The sequence below is a fragment of the Xenopus tropicalis genome, chromosome 2 (assembly GCF_000004195.4).
Source record: "Xenopus tropicalis strain Nigerian chromosome 2, UCB_Xtro_10.0, whole genome shotgun sequence".
Classification (NCBI taxonomy): Eukaryota; Metazoa; Chordata; class Amphibia; order Anura; family Pipidae; genus Xenopus; species Xenopus tropicalis.
In genome coordinates this window covers 140,476,996-140,501,505 of record NC_030678.2, presented here as the reverse complement: position 1 = coordinate 140,501,505, position 24,510 = coordinate 140,476,996, and the positions used below count along the sequence as shown (strand labels likewise).

The 24,510-nt window shown below is 38.0% G+C and overlaps 1 protein-coding gene across 6 annotated transcripts in view; it reads left to right on the top strand.

The window, feature by feature from the left end:
- Nucleotides 1-24,510, top strand: part of arhgap9 (Rho GTPase activating protein 9) — a 58,863-nt gene that overhangs the window by 19,123 nt on the left and 15,230 nt on the right. For all 6 annotated transcript variants that reach the window (XM_031897171.1, XM_012957828.3, XM_031897173.1 and 3 more), the window contains 6 exons: nucleotides 12,935-13,105; nucleotides 17,458-17,562; nucleotides 19,444-19,505; nucleotides 20,164-20,251; nucleotides 22,386-22,481; nucleotides 24,299-24,397. In XM_031897171.1, coding sequence (XP_031753031.1) covers nucleotides 12,935-13,105; nucleotides 17,458-17,562; nucleotides 19,444-19,505; nucleotides 20,164-20,251; nucleotides 22,386-22,481; nucleotides 24,299-24,397 — 621 coding nt within the window. The remainder of the gene's footprint in view (nucleotides 1-12,934; nucleotides 13,106-17,457; nucleotides 17,563-19,443; nucleotides 19,506-20,163; nucleotides 20,252-22,385; nucleotides 22,482-24,298; nucleotides 24,398-24,510) is intronic.

Genomic DNA, 24,510 nt, shown 5'->3' with positions numbered 1-24,510 from the left:
TCAAATACCCTTACACATTATAACAGCAAATGACATCACAAAGCACCATTTATAACAGATAAGCACAATTTATTAGGACACTTAGTAAGATGCTGTCAATTATAAATATACATATATATGTATATATATATGTGTGTGTATAGTGAATAAAGTACCCCCTGTTGTAACATATAAGAATTTTACAAGTCACCAAGGAATTCCATGACCATATAAAGGCACAAGGCCCCCTGCTCATTTTACAATGGGAATACTTTATTTATTATAAGGGAGTCATGTGACAAATTATATCACTAAGAACTGATTTTAACTTATGACATCACTATGCACTGTTTTTAAGGGTAAAATTTACAGGATATTCAAGGCTCTTGTGTTTAATATATACAGTATATATATATAGCCAGTAGGCATATTACCTGGGTGCCAGTGCAAAAGTATGTGAGCTACGCTAATTGCTTCCTACCTAGAAGGACGGGGCGCCCCGGAAGAAGTAAAAGCATGTCTATATGCTGGTCCTGTGATACACGCATGTTCCTGTACGATGCGGTATTTTTCTTTTCTTTCCCCTTTTGTTTATTTAGCTGTATGCATTTGTTTTAATTTCATTTTTTTGCTTGTTTGTGTATGTGTTATGGTTGCTTAGAAACAACATTAGCGCCAATTCTGCTACATTAGCGTCTGCATACACTCAGTGTTGTTATCCCTGATGAAACGTTGGACCCAATAAACTTCATTCTTATTTAGCTATACTTTTTGTGTAAAATCCCTGTGAGTGCTGTCATTTTGATGATTTTAACTTATTGCTGAATGAACAGGCGGCAAATATCTGACTGAAATCACGTTGATTGAGCCTGACCATTTATTTTTTAGAAAGGTGTGCCAAAACAGACAAGTGTCCATGGGTGGCTTCATAGACAGAATGGCACCAGATGGCCCTGATATTTTAAGCATAGGACCTCTAGAAAATCCATGTTTTTTTCTGTGTTTTGTAAATAATAGAGGGATTCTGTGTGTTACCTTATTTAGCATTTCTTCACTTCAGCCCCTTATAAATGAGGAAACCGGTCAGTTACTTTTACTGTATAGGTTTTTTCGGGCTATATTTTTTGTTGTGTGTGTTAAGCAAATAAATAAGTCCAGTGGCACATGGTTATTTGTTAGGCATGCACCAAATCCAAGATTCATTTTGGGATTCAGCCAAATCTTAGCACTATTTGCAGGGTTTCAATGTGCCAAAATCTATAGTTCTGTATCCAAACTCTTGACTCATGGCAGTATAATTGGACATAACAATTGCCTTTTTTTACATTTTTCTCAAATTTTGTTAGGGATTCAGTATCTGTATGAATTCAAAAATGATAAACCTAGTGGATCCTTTGAATGTGTAATCTCCCTTTATGAAGCGCAAAGGCTTGAGTTTAGAAAGGCTCCCAAGCAAATACACAAGGAAATATTAGCTTTAAAGGTACTAAACATTAATAATGGAACATCATTTGGAATGTACACGAGGCAATAAACAGAAATTACATGCATTTCAGTAGCTGCATTTTTTGTCTTTGGTTTATTATTAGTAGATATGCAATGCCAGTTAACTGTGTGCAGATTTTATTTTCTCTAGTTAGTTCTATAGTTCTTTTGTTCCATATCCTCAAAGCTTTGTTTACAGTGCCTTTTTGTGCTTGTTTTAGGTAAGAAATACCAGTATTACAACAAGTCATTTGTATAGTGCTGTTTATCCCTTATCCACCATATCACCATATTAAGCATTGCAGTAGGAGTGCACACTTATCATGTTATCAATACAGTTGGTGCAAGTGGCTCATTGTTTTCTTTATGCTTAATGTACAAAAGAAGGATGTACTTCTCTTCACCTAGCATCTTCATCTTCAAGTGAAAAATCTGTTTTCTGCTGAATCTTCAAAAGCAGTTGGGCAGGAAGGAAGCCACTGTTTTAAAGAGCCAGAAACACAAGTAAATGGAAACGCCCTAAGTACCTGAACATAGTAACATAGTAAGTCGGGTTGAAAAAAGACATAATACCTGCTTAGCCTGCACTTTATGCATTTTTTAGAAAGTGTAATTCCCCTTTTTGGACCCAGGCCTGTAATCAGAAATAATGAGAATAATGAGGCCCAGTTGAAGGACTTCATTTTTGGACCCCCATGACAAGCAGTATTCAATTTCAGGAAACAGTGGTGCCACTGAAACTAGGAACCCATCCTATCAGTATTTAATAGATGTGTATAGCCATTTGTCAATGGGGGCTGGAAACTGAAGGCCGTTCCAGTTCCCACATGGAATAGGATGTGGGCTTCACTACACAAAAGATATGAGATTCATTATCCAGAAAGCCATTATCTACAAAGTTCCAAATTACAGGGAAAGCCATTTCTCAAAGACCCATTTTAGTCAAGTAATTAAAAAAAAAAAAAAAATTATTATCTTTTTCCCTGTAATAATAAAACAGTACCTTGTACTTGATCCCAACTAAAATAGAATTAATCCTTATTGGGGCCATAATGTTAAAATTAATTTTACCAGACCTAAGGTATGGAGATCCAAATTACAAAAAGACCTCTTATCTGTAAAATCCCAGGTCCTAAGCATTCTGGATAACATGTCCCATACCTGTACTAAAGATTGTAAAGGTAACTCCAAACGCACCGGACGCCAGGATATTTTCTTAAAACTTAGTCTTTATTCATCCATTTAAAAACATGCCACGCCTAACGCGTTTCGTGCACAGATGCACTTAATCATAGGCAGACATACCTGTACTAATCACCGAAGTGATTGAGTGAATCGATAACATATTTTTTTATCTGCGTGTACCCTCAAGCACTCAGACATGTGCACCATTGTGTTGTAATGATTTTTCTTACCTGTAAACCTGCTGTCATGTGTTTAGCATGCATTTGAACTGATGCAAATTCAGACACCAGTGTGCAATAGCCTTTAGAATTCATACACACAAGTGTATTTTAATGTATTTGGTTCATGTTTAAACACCAACTTCAGTTTGCTTGAGTACTGAGAACTTAATTAATAAACAAGTAACTGCTATTAGTTATTACATAGCTGGGAGTTTGATCAGGTAGATTATTTACTATAGCACAGTCTTTGCTAGATGCATTTCTTTAAGTGCCCAACATGCTGCTAACAGCCTAGAAGAGGAAACTCTTGAATCAATTATTCAAGCAGACATGTGACAAGAATGTTTATTTTGCCGTATGGGACATCCCCTACAGCCTTAAGTGCTACCCCCAGCTGTACTTTGGAGCCATGATGCCAGTGCCTGGGGTCCTCCTGCAGACTTCCTTATAAGACGAAACACATATTTAACAAAAGGTTTCTTTTATACATTTTTACACACACATTTACATACACAGGCAGGTTTAGCAAGTGCACACACTTACCAAAATTTAGTTGCGTCATAAAAAAAATGTAATTGGAAGCAACATTCCTGTGTTCCATTCATTTAAACCATGACAACAGTTTAAAAGTTATTAATAACTATAATTACTGTCTGCCTAGCTGTTATGTGTTATCTGCACTGGTGGTTGTGTCTCTAGAAACAATGTAGCAGAAGCCAGCTGATTTACAGACCTGGCAGGTAACTGACTTCAGGATCCAACAGCAATTACATTTACAAATAACTTTAAAAAAGATAGAAAATGTTGAGTTACTGTATCATTGAAATGTACTTAGTTTTTCTGTATTATCAAAAAAATGCAGTTTTCGGGTATACACCCCCTTAGAAGTTCCAAATTGGAGATCTGAAAAACAAAAGAAAGAAAAAAATCAGCTTTATATCTGTATAAAAAGCACATATTTTGGTAATGTGTGCAGAATTTGGTGGTTGCACAACAGATAGCGTTAGAATCCCAGCCATGATTTCTGCCCTGCAAAGCTTTTGCCCCCTAAATCCAAGCAGAGAGTTATTTTCTCTATTGCCTGTTATTTCAGTTCTCTGACACCTTTGCATTTTTCTATCTTCCTTCCTCATTCTACACGGAGCAGCCCTCACCCCCTCCTCTCAGTTCATTGCCAAGCCTGTACTCTAGTTACCACACAACTTCCTTGTTGCTCAGTCAGATCATGGATCAAGTAGAATATGCACCGAGACCCCAGGAGGGACACAAAGATGGCAGCCTCCTAGAGATCTTTCTCTGTAGAGAACCTGGATTTGTAAGTCTACCCAGAGCAACCCGTTCCCTCACTGCATTGCTATCAAGAGGGATGTGGTAGGTTTTAGATGTATCTTTGCTTTAGTCGGAGGTTCAGGAGGTCATATGGACCACAGAGAGATCAGATTTTCTCTGCAATGGGTGTAATTGCTAAAGCACAGCCTGAGCTAGCAAATCATTTGTGTACCTGTCATATATATGACATATATACCTGTCATACATATATATATGTAAACATGTAGCGGGAATGACAGCACTCACAGGGATTTTCACACAAGAGCCATGGAGTGAAAAGATAATGAGGTTTATTCAGTCCAACGTTTCAGTTCCTGTTTGGAACTTTCCTCAGGGACAACATATGTATATATATGTATGTATTATATACCCCCACTGTGTGTTAGCAGATAGCATGGAGCTGGTTACAGCTGGTACCTGTATATTGGATCAGTGCATGTGAGAAGTAATGGAAAACTGGGTCTTTGTTACTTCACAGGGTACAACTTGGGGGGGGGGGGGGGGTAGTGAATATGCAATAGCACAGCTTTAAAGCCATATATTTTTTAACACAGGAACATTTTTTTTCAGTGATATGTTTTCCCGTGCAGCCCTTCTGTATGTTTTGTTGTATATTTATGAGAGGGGGTTAATGCTAGTTGGAGCATCTGATCAGCATGCTTGGGATCCAGGATCTAAAGGACTATTTAAAAATCACTAATAATGGAGGCCACTCTGGACTATAAATATTTGCTCTTAAACAATTCTACCAATAGAAAGGTGCTAAGGTCATACATTCCTCCCAATAAAGGCATGTATAAACAAAGATAAACCATATAAAGACTAGTATATTACATCATACTAAAAGGTGAACAACCCCTTTTCACTTGTGCTTGCTGCATGTGGAAAGCCTATAGTAAAAAGAATAATTGTTTGCCAGTTCATTATACACCTCTAAAAAAAGAAGAAAGTTCCTTTTTTTACTGCTTTGATGAAAAGTTCCCCCAAAACACTAAGGGCAGTGACACACAGGGAGATTAGTTGCCTGCGATAAATCTTAGCTATTGCGGGCAACAGATCCCCCCCAAAATACCATCCCACTGGGAAGAATATAAATCGCTGATGGAATGGCATTTCAGGGAGACTAGTCGCCCGCAGTAGCGAAGCTTTATCACGGGCGACTAATCTCCCCGTGTGTCACTGCCCTAAAACTGCCTCCTCACTTTTCCAATTTTAGGCTCTCACTTGTAGGATACCAGGCAGTCATCAGCTAGACAGGCCTAACAGAGAGGCAGTGTCTGTCTCTCAATTAAAGTGGGCATACTTTAATTGATTCTAGCTGCCGATATTGGTCACTTGGACCGATTTGGCAGTTTATCGGCCTGTGTAGGGGCACTAACAACGGGCCTGCCCGACATCTGGCCTGGAATAGGGCAGATATCGATCGGGCAAAATTAACCTGCCTGATCAATATCTGGCCGATTCCAGGCCAGATGTCGTTGGGCAGGCCCATTGTTAGTGCCCCTACACAGGCCAATAAGCTTGAATTTGCCTGATTTCGTCCACCCGTAGGTGGGGATATCGGGAGAAGATCTGCTCGCTTGGCGACCTCACCAAGCTAGTGGATCTTAACGTGTATGGCCACCTTTACTCACTTGTATAGCCATTAGCAACCAATATGTTAAATGCTATGCAAATATTGGAGAAATAGCATGCAAGGGGCATGCAAAGTAGCACTTAAAGCTTCTGCTGTCTCCCTTCCTGCTAAGGCCTGTGATAGATCTCAACTTTCACAAGTGGCTAACCTCTCTTAAATGCCTTTCCACTGGCAAGCATAGGAGTTGCAGGTGGAAAGTCTATTGCTTCGTTATTCCAAAGTTGTTGAAGGCATTTCAAAGCAGATCGTCACCCGTCGTAGCAGAGATCTATGCGTCTGAACCGATCTGTCGGACATCAGGCTAAAGTTGATTGCACATGGTAAGATTAGTCAAATAAAGATTAAATGGCTATCACAGGCAACTAATCTCTCTGAAATGCCTTTCAACTAGCAATAAAGTGAATTGCTGGTGGGAAGGCATACATGGCACTTTGTTTTCTGAAGTCACCTGAAATTTCCTTGCCCATCTATTCACCTTAGGTGGGTATATTTGAGGAAAGACCCTTTTGTTTGCAACCTCGCTAAACCAGCAGATATTATAATGTATGGCCAGGTTAACTCTGCTGTCAAATCCTTCAGATCTATGCTGGTGATCCAGGAAGCACTTCAGATACAAATACAATGAAAATGTAAAATGTTTGTCATAGATACAGTAGGGGAGTCTCTTCTGCAACATCTGATAACTGGTATTGCATGTAATCTTTCAGCTCCGAATAAGAAATCTAGTGACAGGCACTGCTACAATCAGCCAGGCAAGTTGTACTACACATTTATTTTCACAAGAAGTTATAGACCGTCCTTCAAACTGTTCATCAAATTTGTGGTTATAGGGTGTAACTGAAACCTAGTTTGTTTAAGCTCCAGTAGGGCTTGGGCTTATATGAAAGATAAACAGTCTCTGTAAAAAGCTAAATAACACATCAGAGAAATATAACTAAGGATAATAAAAAGAGGTATAAATACCCTTTTAAACAGTGGGAAGAATATATGAACCTAGGCTTATGGTTCCTTTAAATCAGAGGGAAAAAGTAGTGATTATAAGCATTTGCCTTGAATTTATATAGTTGTTTGGTTCCAGTTATTCAGAAGTATAACTTGAGGCCCAAAGGCCTTAGTGCTGAACTTTATCTGTGATCCCTTTTTTTTTTCTTAGTTCGATCCCCTCTGCATTTCTCAACCTTGGCATTAATGTTGCCACCTAGCTGGTGATTTCTAGCTAGCCAATGCAATGCCTGCTGGGTGGCAACCTAACTTGGCGTGGGGGACTTTGTTGCCTTTCTTTTTTTTTTTTTTGTGAATATGGTGTGTTCTCAAGCATCAAGGCCTAGCTCTCTCCCATGTAGTCACACAACCCCGGTGAATAAAGCAACTAGTGCCTAACTTCTTCCTTGGTGCCTAATATAATCAACTAGTATATTGTAATTAATCTGTGTATTTACTGAAGATTAAAGGTACAGGTAAATGCTTTTTAGTCAGAAAGAGTTAGTAATAGTTTTATTAAACCTCGCATTCCATTGTAATAAAATATTTTTTATATTTTTATTGTTGCATCTTCACAGAAATCCAAAAGTTGGGATTTTTGTGTTCACTATAAAACAATAAAAATAATTTTATTATAATTTAATATTATGTTTAACTATCCTAATTTATGTTTGGAGGCCTTCAGGTAGTCTCCCACAGAGAGCACACATTTTCTTATTACTGAGTAGTGTGCCATTCCAGTTTAAGAAAATGGTTAGTCTGTGTTTCATAAATGTGGCATTATTATTATTAGCATATAAAGCGCCTACATATTCCACAGCATGGTACAATAAGTGGATGTATACATTAACCATTACATACAAAAACAGCTCATAACAAATACAAAAGGGAAATTTATTTAAACACCAGCCCATAATTCTAATTTGGTTTATTTGGTTTATTTTGGTTTATTTAGCATGATAAGGCAAGATATCAGATTACTGCTCCATCAGATATTATTTTGTATGTACAGTATAACACTATGCAGATATGTTGTTTTTGCAATATCAACTGCTTTACACCTGCAGTGCAGCTGCTCCTTTCATCTCCTCCATGCAAATATTTCTAACTAAACAGGAGTCATCTTTCTTAATAAGATGTGAATGCAAAATGTGTACTGTATATTTTAGACCTCACAACAACCTGCTGTATTTTTGGTAGGTGATGAGGAATCTATGCTTGCAAATCTCAACACAGTAAATAAAGCACCCAGGGCTCCTTACCTGGTATAGATAGTCCTTGTTATTCAGTGCCAGTTAGGGAGCGTGAAGGTATATTATTGCTGATGTGATTGGAAGCCTCAGGAAAATTACTTGCTTGTAAAGATGAGTGAATCGGTCCCATTTTGCTTTGCTGGAAAATTCATGAATTTGCAAAAATTTGAGAAATGCATTAAAGTTAATAGCCGTTTTACCCTGCAAAATTTTTCCATGGTTTCTCACATAAAGCATTGTGGTCATGAAATGCAGAATCCATGCCTGTTCTCTTATCAGTACTTTTAGGACAAAAAGCATTATGGTGCATTTACTGTAAGTGCTGGACTGGCCAGTTCCCCAGCACTTTCCCTAGGCCAGCGCTGGAATCAAAATGTTCCCTAAAATTCTACCTCTAGCATTCCCCAGTCAGATGACACTGTTGAGGACTGTTGCAAGTCTTTAATGCACAACATAATCATGGAATAAATGTCTCCCATTAAGCGTTGGTCTCATACAACTCTTCTGTGAATAATTTGGATACCATAGTTTATTGGTGATTAAGGCTGCTACCCTCTTAAGTTGGTGCAGCAAAGGAATATTAATTCTATTCTATCACTTACTAAGACTCCTATAATAACCTAATTTCCATTTTGGGGTCCCCAGTTTCTTTACTTGTTCCCTAGGTTAGTAGCTTTCCTTAAAGTTAGAAGGTCACATACTACCACAAATTAATATGACCACTTACTATTATTAGATGTCCATATAGCTCGTAACCTTCTACTTGGATATATGACCAGTTCCCTCACCATCTACTTCTCCCTCCATCTTCTCCTTACTTCTCCCTGCTCCACACATCCCTATTGTACATCAGTTAGCTCTGCATGATCCCCTCAAACGTATGTACCCCCACCACCAGACTTTGGATTGTAGTTTGTGTTTATATCTTTAAATTATAAATGACGCATTCTGAATTAAGAATGCACTGTTTATACAGTAAATCATGTACCCATACTGTAAAATATTAGGCTCAGAACTCACTGAGGAGTTCCTTTTTTTATTTTATAATACAAACATTTTGGTTCGTTTATATCAAAAAATGACACCACTAAGCACTGATTATAATTGATGACATTACTATCCAGGACTGTAATGGCTCTTGTGTATTTTAGGGTTATATTATATAGTCATGGAGCTTCTTGGTGACTTCTAATATCTTGTGTTATACAATAGAGGGTACATTAATTCCTTATATACTTTACACTTTATACTGTAAAACCTCAGTGGGCAGCTTATCTTTGAAGCACAACTGCCATGTTAAGTAGCCAGAGGATCTCTGTAACCAGAACCAGTTAAATCTGGTATAAAACACAATGAATGCCCTAAATAATTGTAAATTGTCCCCTGGACTTTTTACTCTTGATTAGCAAACTGAGAATAAATATCACATGACAGTTCACTTTGTCATGTAATGTTTGACACTCTCAGTTAGATTTACTAACTAGCATATTTTATCCTGAGCAGAAATCAAAAGCGTCTGGTCCAGAAAACATTGGTTTTGTGCAGTTAAAAAAAATTACGATTGGTTTAGGTTGCTGCACATATTTGCACTGACTGTATTTACATTTCCAGAGAACATACACTTTATATACTGTATGGGAGATTGGCTTTTGGAGTTCCACTGGTAAGGCCGAGTCACAAAATGAAAAGGTTATCCTTTAATGGGGCAAACCAGTGTGAAATGGTACCTTTGAGACCTCAGTCACATTCCATGTGGTTGTCTTTTTGCCACCCCTAGAAAGCCATTGTCTGAAGCGAGTGTCTCCTACGTCTTAAAAGGGTAATTCTCCATGAATACGGCCCCCAAGGTCATTTACCCGGCCCCTGCCCCAGCTGCGTTCTCACCCCTGGCTACTACCTGTCTGCCTCAGTGTGGTCCCAGCACGTCATCTCACCGTGTCAAAGCGGCTGGCACTCTGGGGCCAAGGACCACACTGAGGCAGACAGGTAGTAGCCCGGGGTGAGGATGCAGCGGGGGTGAGGAAGTAGTTTGAGGACTAACTATAATCTGGCCCCCCAACAGTCTAAGGACCGTGAACTGGCCCACTGTTTACAAAGTTTGATGACTCCTACTCTAACTTTATTGTTACTTTTACTTTCTATTACTTTCCTTTCAAGCCCTCTTCTATTCATAATCCAGTCACTCAGTCCTATCACTTCCTAGTTACTGGGGTAAACTGGACACTAGCTTCTAGATTGCTTTTGAAATTCCAAAAAAAAAAAAAAAAATAAAGAAAATAAACTACTCCAAGAGTATTATTGTCTGCATCATACTAAATGTTAATATCACGGTGAACTAATTCTTTATGACAGTAATATCCCTGGCAGTTCCTACTGTTAAGCATAATATATATATATAATATTCAGTGTACAATAAACTATACTTCATTCTTACTGCATATTTAGAAGTAAAGCTCTACACAATGCTAAAGAAGGCTTACACCTTTTTTAAAAGATAAAAAGAAAGCATTTTTATGGCCTTCTGCTTTGCTGCCTCATTACCCTGCAGCTTTGTCATGTCACATATATTGCTGACAGCTCAAAATACAAAACAATTCTATAAAAAGTCTATTTATTGGTATACCATTTAAGTAATAAAGAAACTACAGACAATATAATAACAGAGATACCTTATCAGAGATAGCAAGAAGCAACTGCTAGTAAAGTTTTATAGTAGAATGGTGTAGTAGAATGGTAGAATGGTAGAATGGTAGAATGGTAATAGACATACATTGCTAGAATGGGAAATACATTTGAACACCTCAAACAGAATGTTTTTTAAGTAGAACATGCAAAGGGAAGGTAGTTATAATAGGTTGTTTAGTTATGTATGGGACCACAGCCCCCCTGGCACTAACCTCCCCAGATCTCATTACATCTTTTAAGTGACCCTCTTGCCATGTTTTCTAGCTTTCAGAAAAAAACTTTTAATGTTCTTGACTGGAACTGATGCCTTCTGTTTCAGTTTCTTTACACTAATCAAACATTTGTATGCTTACATTCTCTTCTCAGGTTTATTTTTTTAAATGTTCTTTATTTTTCAGAATGGTCTGAAAAATCTTTTTACAGTTTGTTTTTCCCATGTAATAATAACCTTCCAGTGAGCGTTGTTGTTTTAAGATTTGGTTCTGGATTCCTGGCGTAAATGTCATATAAAGCCTCAAGGCAAAGAGGGCGTCCTTGCTACATGTAATAGATAGTGCTGCTGCCCTTATTCCTATGAATAGCTGATGAAGATATAGCCCATCTTACTTTACTCATGCCCCTACCTCAGGGCTCTAAGACCTGCTACCCTTAACTTGTTTTGCAGTGTCACTTGCCCATTAAGCTTTGCATTTCAGTTAATAGGATTCTTGATTGCACCTATTTAGGAAATGTATCTTTATATTCTACTGTAGTAATTATTAAACATGGAATCGACACTGTGTTCATTTATACTCTGTAAAATGGTGAGTGGTTTATTGGGGGTTTGTCTCCCAAAGTGGGTGCTATCTAAAAATGTTGCTGTGGCATGCTTCACTATTTTTACCCCTGTCCCCAGATTTCACTTTGGTCACCTTACTATACCTACTCCCAGCAGACAAAGGGCCAGCATTCTCCATAGTTACACCCCTGACAAAAGGCAGGTTAATTCTCTTATAGCTGAGACAATGTTTTGCTTAAAAGTATAATTTGTAACAGGGGATTGATTTGCCCAGTGGTGTATTTAAAATGCTGAAAGACTTTAGGGGTCATTTACCTTCACACCCACGCTGTGCAAAGTGCAATTTTCCCAATATGCTTTTACTCACAACATAGTGTTTCCCCTAGAAAATACCATTGCAGTCACCTTGTGACACAATTGGGACTAATGTGTTAAAATGGATGCACATTGACACAATTTGTATACAGTTAAGCCTAAAATTTTCTATGTCCAGTTGAAGTAATTTCCAGCATACAGGGTGAGAGTGACCTATATACATTTGGCACATCTCCACTGCACTTGACGGGTCATTGTGGAAACTCTGGAGCTGCAACCTGGTGTAATTGTGGTTGTTGCTCCAGGGTTCCCTTATGTCAATAGGTGCAGCAACGCTTGATTCAAGGCGGGAAGATGGTACTGGCGCACTGAGCACAACTATACAGAGGTAGAATGAGTGTATGTTGACACAAGTACCTTCAATGTAAGGTTTTCCACACAACTGAGGTACTACACCAACTGTATGTATGTATGTATAACTTTATTTATAAAGTGCCACAAGGGTACGCAGCGCTGTACAATTTTACAGAATACAAAATTACACACAGGGAGGACAAGTGATATAATAAATAAATACAATAAATATATATATATATATATAAGTTCCATGTGGTATGAGACACAGTAGGAAGGAGGTCCCTGCCCTGTAGAGCTTACAATCTAACTGTGATATAAGTAGTAAGAAACAGCTGTGAAAAACTAATTTTTAAGGGAAACTAAACCTAAAATACATAAAATGAAGCCATATTTAATAAACAAACCTATCGCCACTATCAAAGCTGTATACTGTATATGTATGAGGGTTTTATATTTATTTGTATATTACATGAGCTTGTTTAATATGTCTAGTGGACTTCAAATCTAAAATGCTATGGCTGAGTTTTTATATTTGAAATAAATCTATGGGCAGCAAAAGAGTTTGTAAGTTTTTGGTCTTGTTATAGGCTACACCTATTTTTTCTGCTCCTTGCTATCTGTAGTAAAGTTAGCAGTAAAACACACAACACTGCCAAACTGCAATATGTATTTGAAAATGTTTTAGCAAAAATATTAAAGAACAAGTCTATCTGTGTTTTCTTGTTTTCAGATCAGTGACCCCACCTTGGAGCAGCACAGCATAAGCCCACTAAGCAGCTCACAATCGTTTGGCAGCTTACACAGAATAAGTAATGATGGACAATTGGATGGGGAGAAGCCTCTGCTACCAAAACTTACCTACACCAAATCTATGATACTGTCTAATTCAAGAGTTTCAAAGGTAAAAGGCCATTATTGCAAATGCTTAATACATAAAAAACTCACCCTATGGGCAAGATTTCTTATCCGGGCTCACTTCTAAAAATCCTGTAGGAATGAATAGAATGTGGATGAGTTTCAATGTATTAAGCTTTAAAATCGTATTTTAATAAATCTGCCCCTTAAAGTTATCATGCTTATCTTTTTCTCTGCTAGGTTAATTACCTGGAGGTGGGCATAGAAAGTACTGTTTCTATTTTTGCTGATGATACTAAAGTGTGCAAAACTATTCTATAAACTGTTCTATGCAGGATGCTGCCATTTTGCAGAGCGATTTGACAAAATCGGAAAACTGGGCAGCAAAATGGAAAATGAGGTTAAATGCGGAAAAGTTGTGCACTTTGGTAGAAATAATATAAACGCAAACTATCTACTAAATGGTAGCGTGTTGGGGGTTTCCTTAATGGAGAAGGAGCTGGGTTTTTTTTTGTAGATAACAAGTTGTCTAATTCCAGGCAGTGTCATTCTGTGGCTACTAAAGCAAATAAAGTGCTGTCTTGTATAAAAAAGGGCATTGACTCAAGGGATGAAAACATGATTTTGCCTCTTTAGGGCTCTGGCACACGGGGAGATTAGTCACCCGCGACAAATATCCCTGTTCGCGGGCGACTAATCTCCCCGAGTTGCCATCAGTTGCCATCCCACCGGCGAAAATGTAAGTCGCCGGTAGGATGGCACACGCGGCAGCGCGATTTCGGCAAATCGCCGAAAATGCCTCGCAAGGCAACTTCGGCGATTTGCCGAAATTGCCTGCGCAGTGTGTACCATCCCACCGCGACTTACATGTTCGCTGGTGGGATGGTAGCTCGGGGAGATTAGTCGCCCGTGACAAGGGAGATTTGTCGAGGGCGACTAATCTCTCCGTGTGCCAGAGCCCTTATAGGTCTCTGGTAAGGCCTCACCTTGAGTATGCAGTGCAGTTTTGGGCTCCAGTCCTTAAGAAGGATATTAATGAGCTGGAGAGAGTGCAGAGACTGCAACTAAACTGGTAAAGGGGATGGAAGATTTAAACCAGAGGCCCCCCCCTTTAGATTGGAGGACCGGAGCTTCCATTTGAAGTAGCGTAGGTGGTTTTTTAATGATGAGGGCAGCGAGGTTGGGAAATGTCCTTCCTAGTAATGTTGTAATGGCAGATTCTGTTAATGCCTTTAAGAGGGGCTTGGATGAGTTCTTGAACAAGCATAGTATCCAAGGCTATTGTGATACTAAAACCTACAGTTAGTATAAATGTCATGGTTTATATATATATATGGTTTATGTATGCAAGTGTATAGATAGGTCAGTATGGGTCTGTATGTGAGTGTATAGATAGGTCAGTATGGGTCTGTATGTGAGTATATAGATAGGTCAGTATGGGTCTGTATGTGAGTGTATAGATAGGTCAGTATGGGTCTGTATGTGAGTGGATAGATAGGTCAGTATGGGTCTGTATGTGAGTCTATAGATGGGTCAGTATGGGTCTATATGTGAGTGTATAGATAGGTCAGTATGGGTCTGTATGTGAGTGTATAGATAGGTCAGTATGGGTTTATGTATGTGAGTGTATAGATAGGTCAGTATGGGTTGATGTATGTGAGTGTATAGATAGGTCAGTATGGGTCTGTATGTGAGTGGATAGTTAGGTCAGTATGGGTCTGTATGTGAGTGTATAGATAGGTCAGTATGGGTTTATGTATGTGAGTGTATAGATAGGTCAGTATGGGTCTGTATGTGAGTGGATAGATAGGTCAGTATGGGTCTGTATGTGAGTGTATAGATAGGTCAGTATGGGTTTATGTATGTGAGTGTATAGATAGGTCAGTATGGGTTGATGTATGTGAGTGTATAGATAGGTCAGTATGGGTTGATGTATGTGAGTGTATAGATAGGTCAGTATGGGTCTGTATGTGAGTGGATAGTTAGGTCAGTATGGGTCTGTATGTGAGTGTATAGATAGGTCAGTATGGGTCTGTATGTGAGTGGATAGATAGGTCAGTATGGGTCTGTATGTGAGTGGATAGATAGGTCAGTATGGGTCTGTATGTGAGTGTATAGATAAGTCAGTATGGGTCTGTATGTGAGTGTATAGATAGGTCAGTATGGGTCTGTATGTGAGTGGATAGATAGGTCAGTATGGGTTTATGTATGTGAGTGTATAGATAGGTCAGTATGGGTCTGTATGTGAGTGTATAGATAGGTCAGTATGGGTTGATGTATGTGAGTGTATAGATAGGTCAGTATGGGTCTGTATGTGAGTGTATAGATAAGTCGGTATGGGTCTGTATGTGAGTGGATAGATAGGTCAGTATGGGTCTGTATGTGAGTGTATAGATAGGTCAGTATGGGTTGATGAATGTGAGTGTATAGATAGGTCAGTATGGGTTGATGTATGTGAGTGGATAGATAGGTCAGTATGGGTTGATGTATGTGAGTGTATAGATAGGTGAGTATGGGTCTGTATGTGAGTGGATAGTTAGGTCAGTATGGGTCTGTATGTGAGTGAATAGATAGGTCAGTATGGGTCTGTATGTGAGTGTATAGATAGGTCAGTATGGGTTTGTGTGTACTGGGTTTACTTGGAAGGGATGAACTTGATGGACTTTTGTCAACCATATGTAACTATTTAAGGTTGTAAGTAATTGTTACTTTAAGTTCTTAACCTGACTGTTTTACCAGCCTGACTGGCCCTTTATAACCTGTCTGTTAGAATTTCTAATAACTAGGATTATTATATTGACAGATTTTTTTCAGCAGTTTGTGGTTTGTAACAGAATGCAAGTAAATATAGTGTGAAATATAATTGGCTATATGAAAATAGTAGGGCACTTATTATCTGAATACCCTGATTTTATGGTAATACAAGGGTCTGCATTTAATAGCACGGTATTCCTGAGGTATTCCAGAGGTGTACCATTTTTTATACCTTAACTTAGGGTGCTCTGGTGGGTTCTTGATGCTATAGGCCATATATGTCAAACACAAGGCCCGGGGGCCAAATCCGGCCCACCTGGCTGTTTTATGTGGCCCCCGGGCCTTGTGTCTGACCATCCGGCCTGATCAATTTCCATTTTCCTCACATAGTAACTAAGACTAAGGGGTATATTTATCATGCTGTGTATAAAGTGGAGTGAAGCATTACCAGTAATGTTGCCCAAGGCATCCAGTAATCAGTAATCAGATTTCAACAGTAGCAAAGCATCTATTGGCTGCTATGAGCAACATCACCGGTAATGTCTTACTCCACTTTTTACACATTGTGATAAATATACCCCTTAGTATAAGTATACTTAAGTATATTAAGTACTTAAGTATACTAAGTACAGTATATTAATAAAAAATTTGGCCCGCGACTTAGCCTGTGTTTTAGATTTCGGCCCCCTTATGTGATTGAGTTTGACACCTCTGCTACAGGCTTTACTGCCTATGGCAGGCATTAAGTACAGAGCTGCATTACACATGCTGCACTGCACAATGCACTAGATCCTAAGTGCAGGGCACAGACTGCCCTCAAATCAGCTGCAAGTGACTTATAAATAAACACTAAGGGGCACAAATGTATGCCTTGTAGCTCAGGGGATTTAATAAATGACACCTTGCATTTCATGTGCTTTACAAATTTAGAATTTATGGCAGAGCTGCCATTCAGTATCCAAGGCCAATGTATATTGATGCATAAAATGGTGAAAGTGGCACAAACTGTGGCCAGCTGATGCTAACTGTTACACACAGTGGTGTAACATTATGCCCATTTTGGTGTTGGCAGCCATTACATGCATGAGATGAATGCTTTTTATGGCTATAGAGAAGATTAGGCTGTGTTCAATTTTCTTTTATTACATATCTGTATTCCAAGATAATAATGCCCCATATATTCCCTTTAAATTCAAGAATGGTTTCCTCAAGACCATGCTGTACTTAAATGCCCTCTTTGAGCTGTCCAAGCTCTAAATATCTAAACATGACTTCTCTAAATATTTAAACATGATTGCAGTTTTACAGGTCTGGGAGGCAGAGTACCTAATATGTTTCTATGTCCTCTCAAAGAACAGGAGTTTATAATCTATTTAAATAGGCTAATTTCCAATAACACACAGTTCAGAACTTGCATGACAGCATTCCATGAAGTAATGGAGAAGGACTGAAACTTGTTCTGCACACAAAGGGTGACCCTACTCCTTAATAGGTGTTTGTTATGAATTCATTGTTAGATGTTTCTGTTATTTTTTTCTACCCTTGTGTGTGTGTGTGTATTGCATAGTTTAGTAAATAGCTGTTCTGTTCACACCAACTGTGGCTTAAAGTTTTCTCACCATATAAATGTAATTTCCTTTGCAGGCAAACCATAGGCGGAACCTCTCACAATCTAATGCTGAAAACTATAGTGATACAACTGCAGAACTGCACAGGGTCCCTGTGGTGACTGTCCTTGATGTTCCCCATGTAAGCCTAATTCCCTGTTCTAAAGTGTCTTAGAATAGTTTAACTGCACATACTGCATCAGACAACCCATGGGCTGCAAATGAACCTAAAAACTGCAGGCTAATAACACTGCCGCTCATAGTACAGGGACCTGTTATCCAAAATGCTAGGGATCTGTGGTTTTCTGGATAAGGGATCTTTCTGTAATTTAGATCCCCATACCTTAAGTCTGCTAAAAATCATTTAAATATTAAATAAACCAAATAGGGTTTTGCCTCCAATAAGAACTAAATATATCTTAGTTTTGATCAAGTACAAGGTACTATTTTATTATTACAGAGAAAAAGGAAATCATTTTTAAAACTTAGAATTATTTGCTTATAATGGAGTCTATGGGAGATGGCCTTTCCAAAATTTGGAACTTTCTGGGTAACAGGTTCCCTTATAAGGGATCCCATACCCGTATTGCCCTTTCTAGTGGTTATCTTCATTGGCTTTACATGTTTGTCAGTCTTTATTCATTGCTAATAAATTGTACATAAGAAGATAACAGATAAACTGTGTAGAATACAATGGGAATCTATGCTACTTATCTGTTATATGCTTAGTAACCTGTGCCTTTTCTCCTTTTTTTTAATTTAAATGGCTGCCCCCATGGCTACACAGCAGGGTATTTATCTAAACTGTAGTAGTGTTTATGAAGAAAATACACAACTTTACCAGTGCAGGGCAATAGTATATAATATATTAATTATTTTTATACATTTTCATTTTTTGGTGTTACTGTTCCTTTAAGCTGTTTACAGCATGGTCAGTAGAGTCACCCACAAGGATCCATATATGCTCAAACATTTTGTCATGAAAGTAAAAATCAGTTAAATTGAGTCACCAAATCCAGCTCAAAAGGGGTTCACTGACCCCAGCAGCCAAAAATTCTGTGCTCTGTGAGGCTGCAAATGTATTGTTATTGCTACATTGTGTTGCAGTTTCTAATTCAAACCACCGCCTGGTTGCTAGAGTAATTTGAACCCTAGCAACCAGATACCTGCTGAAATTCCCATCTTAAGAGCTGCTGAATAAAAAGCTAAATAATGCAAAAAACACAGAAAATAATAAACTAAAACCAAATGCAAATATCAAGCTATCAAGCTGTACATCAGTGATCCCCAACCAGTGGCTCGGAAACAACACGTTGCTCCCAAAGTTTTGGAGGCATAAAGACCATGGGTACTACCAAAGAGAGCTTTCTGTGGTCTGCCAATCCACATAAGGGCTACAAAATAACCAATTTCAGCCTTTTTTGGTCACCCCCAAGAACTTTTTTCATGCTTGTGTTGCTCCCCAACTTTTTTTTCACAGGTTAAAAAGGTTGGGTCCCCTGCTCTACATCATACTAAAAGTTAACTTTAAGGTAAACAACCCCTTAAACACCTACTGTGTAACAAGCTACTGGTCAAAAAATTATGAGCTATATTTATAATGTAGAACTTATTAACAGGGCACATGCAAAACCACCATATGGCTCCAGCTCCTTTTTACAGTATTTTCAGTACATGCTTTCTACCCAAAGTACTTTGAAATTATTTTAAAAAGGCAGGGGTTCAGCTCAGAAAAGAATCTTTCAGTACATTTTGGCACCATCTCCTTAAACCAGAGGCACTGCACATGTCCCCATAAAATCAGCAGGTGTGAAGGACTTGTGGGAAAAAACAGAAGGTTGCCTTACAAAAGGGTACAATATTTAATTCAATCAAAGTTCCAGACCCTATTTTCCACAATTTTTTTTAAAATTCTGATCTCATTTATAGATGGGTTTAGACATTCTACTATGGGTATTTATAAAAAAAAGATTACAGCTACAACATTCACTGCGAACATACAGCTCTACCTTCATTTTTCCAGGAGGTGGAAAAGGCAAGCCAGCTAAACAAGACGAAGATTGCTGAAGGTGGAAGAAAGCTGAAGTATGTATGAATGTATTTGACATTTCTACAACATTATTTGCCTGATTTTCACCCTAAAACAAAGACACTCAGGAGGTGGACCCAGTGTTTTTATAGAAAAGGGGAATCAACATATGAAGGATAAAAACATTAAAACATAAAAGACCATTAGAATTACATTTGTGTTGACTTATGCTAGCTTAGGTACCATTACTGTAAGTAGAAGGAACTGTATTGTTTTTATAGTTTGCCCTCTATTCTGTAACTGTTGAAATTACTCTGCATAATGTATTATATGAGTCGTATGTTTACTGGGAATTATATAGCCTCTGGTAATCTAAATAATTACATGTTTTTTATCTCATAGCTTCTGAATGATCATTTCTGAATTATTTTTAGAACGAGGTTTAACATTAGAAACAAATAACTTTGGGACTAAAATATAAATGATAATCAAACAAACAGGCAAAAGTCGGCAACAGCAAAAAATATCTTGGGGCTGTGAAATGGATCGGAGTTTAAAATCTCCAGTTTGACTGTTGTCAATAGCTAAAGAATATAAAAAAAGTGTATTAAAAAAAATATTTACAGCCACCTTCCCCAAAGCTGCTTGTAAACTGTATTGACGTATAAAAAAGACAAGTACTTGCATCTGATCAAAGTATTTTTTTCCTCCAAGAAAAAACTGGAGTGCATCTTGGGTAGTTTTGACAGGAAACAGTCTTATGTTTTACAAGGACCCAAAAGTACTGGTGCCTTCTGGTTGGGTAAGGACATTTATAATAAACTGTAATACTTGCACGTATATTGTGTGATCAGTGCTAAGATTGCCTTCCCTTGCGTGTCAGCTTGTTTTCAAGAACCTGTTTATTGTGTATCATCAGTTGTTTACAAAATATGGGTGCAAATTTATTAACTGGGGAATCCTAAGTTAATAAATCATAATGCCTACCAGGTCAAATTTTGTCATAGTTACTGAACACTTTACTTGAAAGTAGATGTAGAAGATGTAGTAGAGGTGTAATTTTGCCCTGAATAATTGAACACAATTCTATTCCATGGGCTATTAGAGCACAATAGCAATGTTGATGTCTAATACCCATCCAAATAGTAGGGGGAATTAATGAAGGGGGGGGGGAATTAATGATTATTATTAAGACCTTGGTACAGCTTAACCGATTGGTATTTTGCTTTTTAAAAAGAAGTTACTACTTCATAAATAACCACGGTTCATAAATTAAGCCCTCTTTGTTTTGAAATAGAACATCATACCACTTTTCAAAAGCAGCCCAGAAAGACAGGTATCCAATCTCTGACTTAACATTTCGTAAATTAAGCGATATGAGGGCTCATTTACATCAGCAATTGCAGTTGTGGCCACCACAATTTCCCCGCAGTCAGTTGCATTTAAAACCACTTTCATTAATGGTACTTGCATCAAAAACCCAGCACCCACAACCTATACTTACCTATCTATACACTCACATACAGACCCATACTGACCTATCTATACACTCACATACAGACCCATACTGACCTATCTATATACTGACATACAGACCCATACTGACCTATCTATACACTCACATACAGACCCATACTGACCTATCTATACACTTGCACACAGACCCATACTGACCTATCTATCCACTCACATACAGACCCATACTGACCTATCTATCCACTCACATACAGACCCATACTGACCTATCTATCCACTCACATACAGACCCATACTGACCTATCTATACACTCACATACAGACCCATACTGACCTATCTATCCACTCACATACAGACCCATACTGACCTATCTATACACTCACATACAGACCCATACTGACCTATCTATACACTCACATACAGACCCATACTGACCTATCTATCCACTCACATACAGACCCATACTGACCTATCTATACACTCACATACAGACCCATACTGACCTATCTATCCACTCACATACAGACCCATACTGACCTATCTATACGCTCACATACAGACCCATACTGACCTATCTATCCACTCACATACAGACCCATACTGACCTATCTATACGCTCACATACAGACCCATACTGACCTATCTATACGCTCACATACAGACCCATACTGACCTATCTATACACTGACATACAGACCCATACTGACCTATCTATACACTCACATACAGACCCATACTGACCTATCTATACGCTCACATACAGACCCATACTGACCTATCTATACACTGACATACAGACCCATACTGACCTATCTATACACTCACATACAGACCCATACTGACCTATCTATACACTCACATACAGACCCAGACTGACCTATCTATACACTAACATACAGACCCATACTGACCTATCTATACACTCACATACAGACCCATACTGACCTATCTATACACTCACATACAGACACATACTGACCTATCTATACACTCACATACAGACCCATACTGACCTATCTATACACTCACATACAGACACATACTGACCTATCTATACACTCACATACAGACCCACATTGACCTATCTATACACTCACATACAGACCCACATTGACCTATCTATACACTCACATACAGACCCACATTGACCTATCTATACACTCACATACAGACCCATACTGACCTATCTATACACTCACATACACAAACTACAAATACAAACATCAATACAAACTGTAGATATTAGTATCACAATAGCCTTGGATATTATGCTTGTTCAAGAACTCATCCAGGCCCCTCTTAAAGGCATTATTAACAGAATATGCCAGAATATGCCAGGAAGGGCATTCCCCAACTTCACTGCCCTCACCGTGAGAAACCACCTACGCTGCTTCAAATGAAAGTTCCGTTCCTCTAAAACTTTGATTTCTAAAAAACTTTGATTTTTTTTTGGTATTAGAAACCATCCAACAGTAAGCCTGAAAGCAGTGTGGACCTCAGAGGTGCGACAATTGACTCGACTCAGGAGATGTCAAGCAAGAAAAATGTGATCCATGTAAGTCATGATAAACCACTGAAATATTAGACGTTTAAGAGATATCATGTTGCATATATATTATGAGACAATATAGGGGTTCATAGCACAAAACAACCAGTCTGGTTTTAGTGAATGAAACCCTTTCTATAACTGACTGAATGAATTTGTTCAATCTGTGTATATCAGTGTAGATTAAGGTACTGAAGACACGTTAAATAAAGGACCAATAAAAAAAAAAAAAAACATAAGGTTTTGCATACATGTAACTATTTCAATGCCAGTCAATTTTTGCACTACATTTTCATGAAGTGTTAGCTGATATATGAACATTTTGTGGTCTTTCACTTTAATTGTATTTCTTGGGGGGAACTTAGTTTACCTAGGAAAACTATATACAATATATTTTCATTTTAAGGGCAATCAAACTTTCTAAATCTAACACATTTTTTTGTAATTTAGGTGCTATAAGTAGTGATGGGTGAAATAATGTTCCTTTAAATATTTTACTTTAAAGGTTTAACAAAACATGCCGAAGGCATGGGGATTTCCAAATTCCATACATATAATACAAAATATTTCTAATATATAGTCAATGTCTTTAAAGTGTTCATCTATACCTTATAGCTAGGGATGGGCAAATCAATTTGCTTGGCAAAAAATTTCACCAAACCACAATAAAATTCTCCGCGCCACTTCCTTTGTTGCGGGCATCATTTTCTCAGATGCGCCCGTAGTTTTTTAACGCGTGCATCATTATTTTGACGTGCATGTTAAAAGCCGACGTGCGCATCAGAGAAAGCGACACCCGCATCAAAGGAAGTGGCACGGAGAATTTTATTGTGGTTTGGTGATTTTTTTTGCCAAGCAAATTGATTTGGCCATCCCTAGCTATAAGGTATAGATAAACACTTTAAAGACATTGACTATATATTAGAAATATTTTGTATTATGTGTATGGAATTTGGATATCCCCATGCCTTCAGCATGTTTTGTTAAACCTTTAAAGTAAGGTATTTAAAGAAGCCACTCATGTGAAAAAGACAGATAATTCTATACTACTGGGTTCGAAAAAAGGTTAATGCATAATACTAAAACCCTTTCAGGTTTATAAATGTCTTTGCAGCAGATACTCATCGTTTGAGTTTGTATTATTCAATTGATAAATGAAAACTTAGAAAGCTTTGTACATAAAACATAAAAACTTACCCACGTTCTGTTCATCCATATGGGATTTTTAGAAGTGTATTTATCAAATGGTGAACTCTATGCTTCGAAAAATCCCACTTACTTGCAACAATATAGATTAGGAAAGGAAATCACATTTTATATTTCACTGATAGGCCCTGAACCAATATACAAATAACAGCAGAAAATTCAGTGAAAATAAAACCACATTTTAATGGCTCAAAGATTCTTTCAAAACATAATACAAAACAAATTCAGATATATACTATACCAAACAGTGGCAAGGTGCATCCTAGCGCCTCTCCTAACGCGTTTCGCACAAAGTGCTTTATCAGAGGATCCTCTGATGAAGCACTTTGTGCGAAACGCGTTAGGAATGAATAGGACATGGGTGAGATTTTATGTACTAAGCTGTAAACATTTTGATACATCTGCTCTAAACATTTTTGATAAATTTGCCCCATAAATTCAAGGTTACATGATTACAAAGGAAACAAGAATGTGTATTAAAGAAGCTTAAAGAATTATATAAGAGATTTTATTTGATGTGGTTTTCTAGCACATTGTAACATTTGCTTTAAACTAAAAGAATGTAAGGTGGCAACAGTACCAACATCATGACTATTGTCTATGCTCTGTGCCCTGTACAGCTTCGTATGGTGACAGGAAATGAGTACCTTTTGCAGTCTGACAAAGATCTCCTAATCCAGGAGTGGTATGATGCCCTACAAAGAGTCATTGAGAGGCTGGTGGGTGACCTCTTTAAGAAACACAATTTCTAAAGTGTAATTGATAAATTAATGCATTATGTCAAGCTAGCTTACTGAGCCTACTGACTGAAAATAAATGTAAAATAGCACCC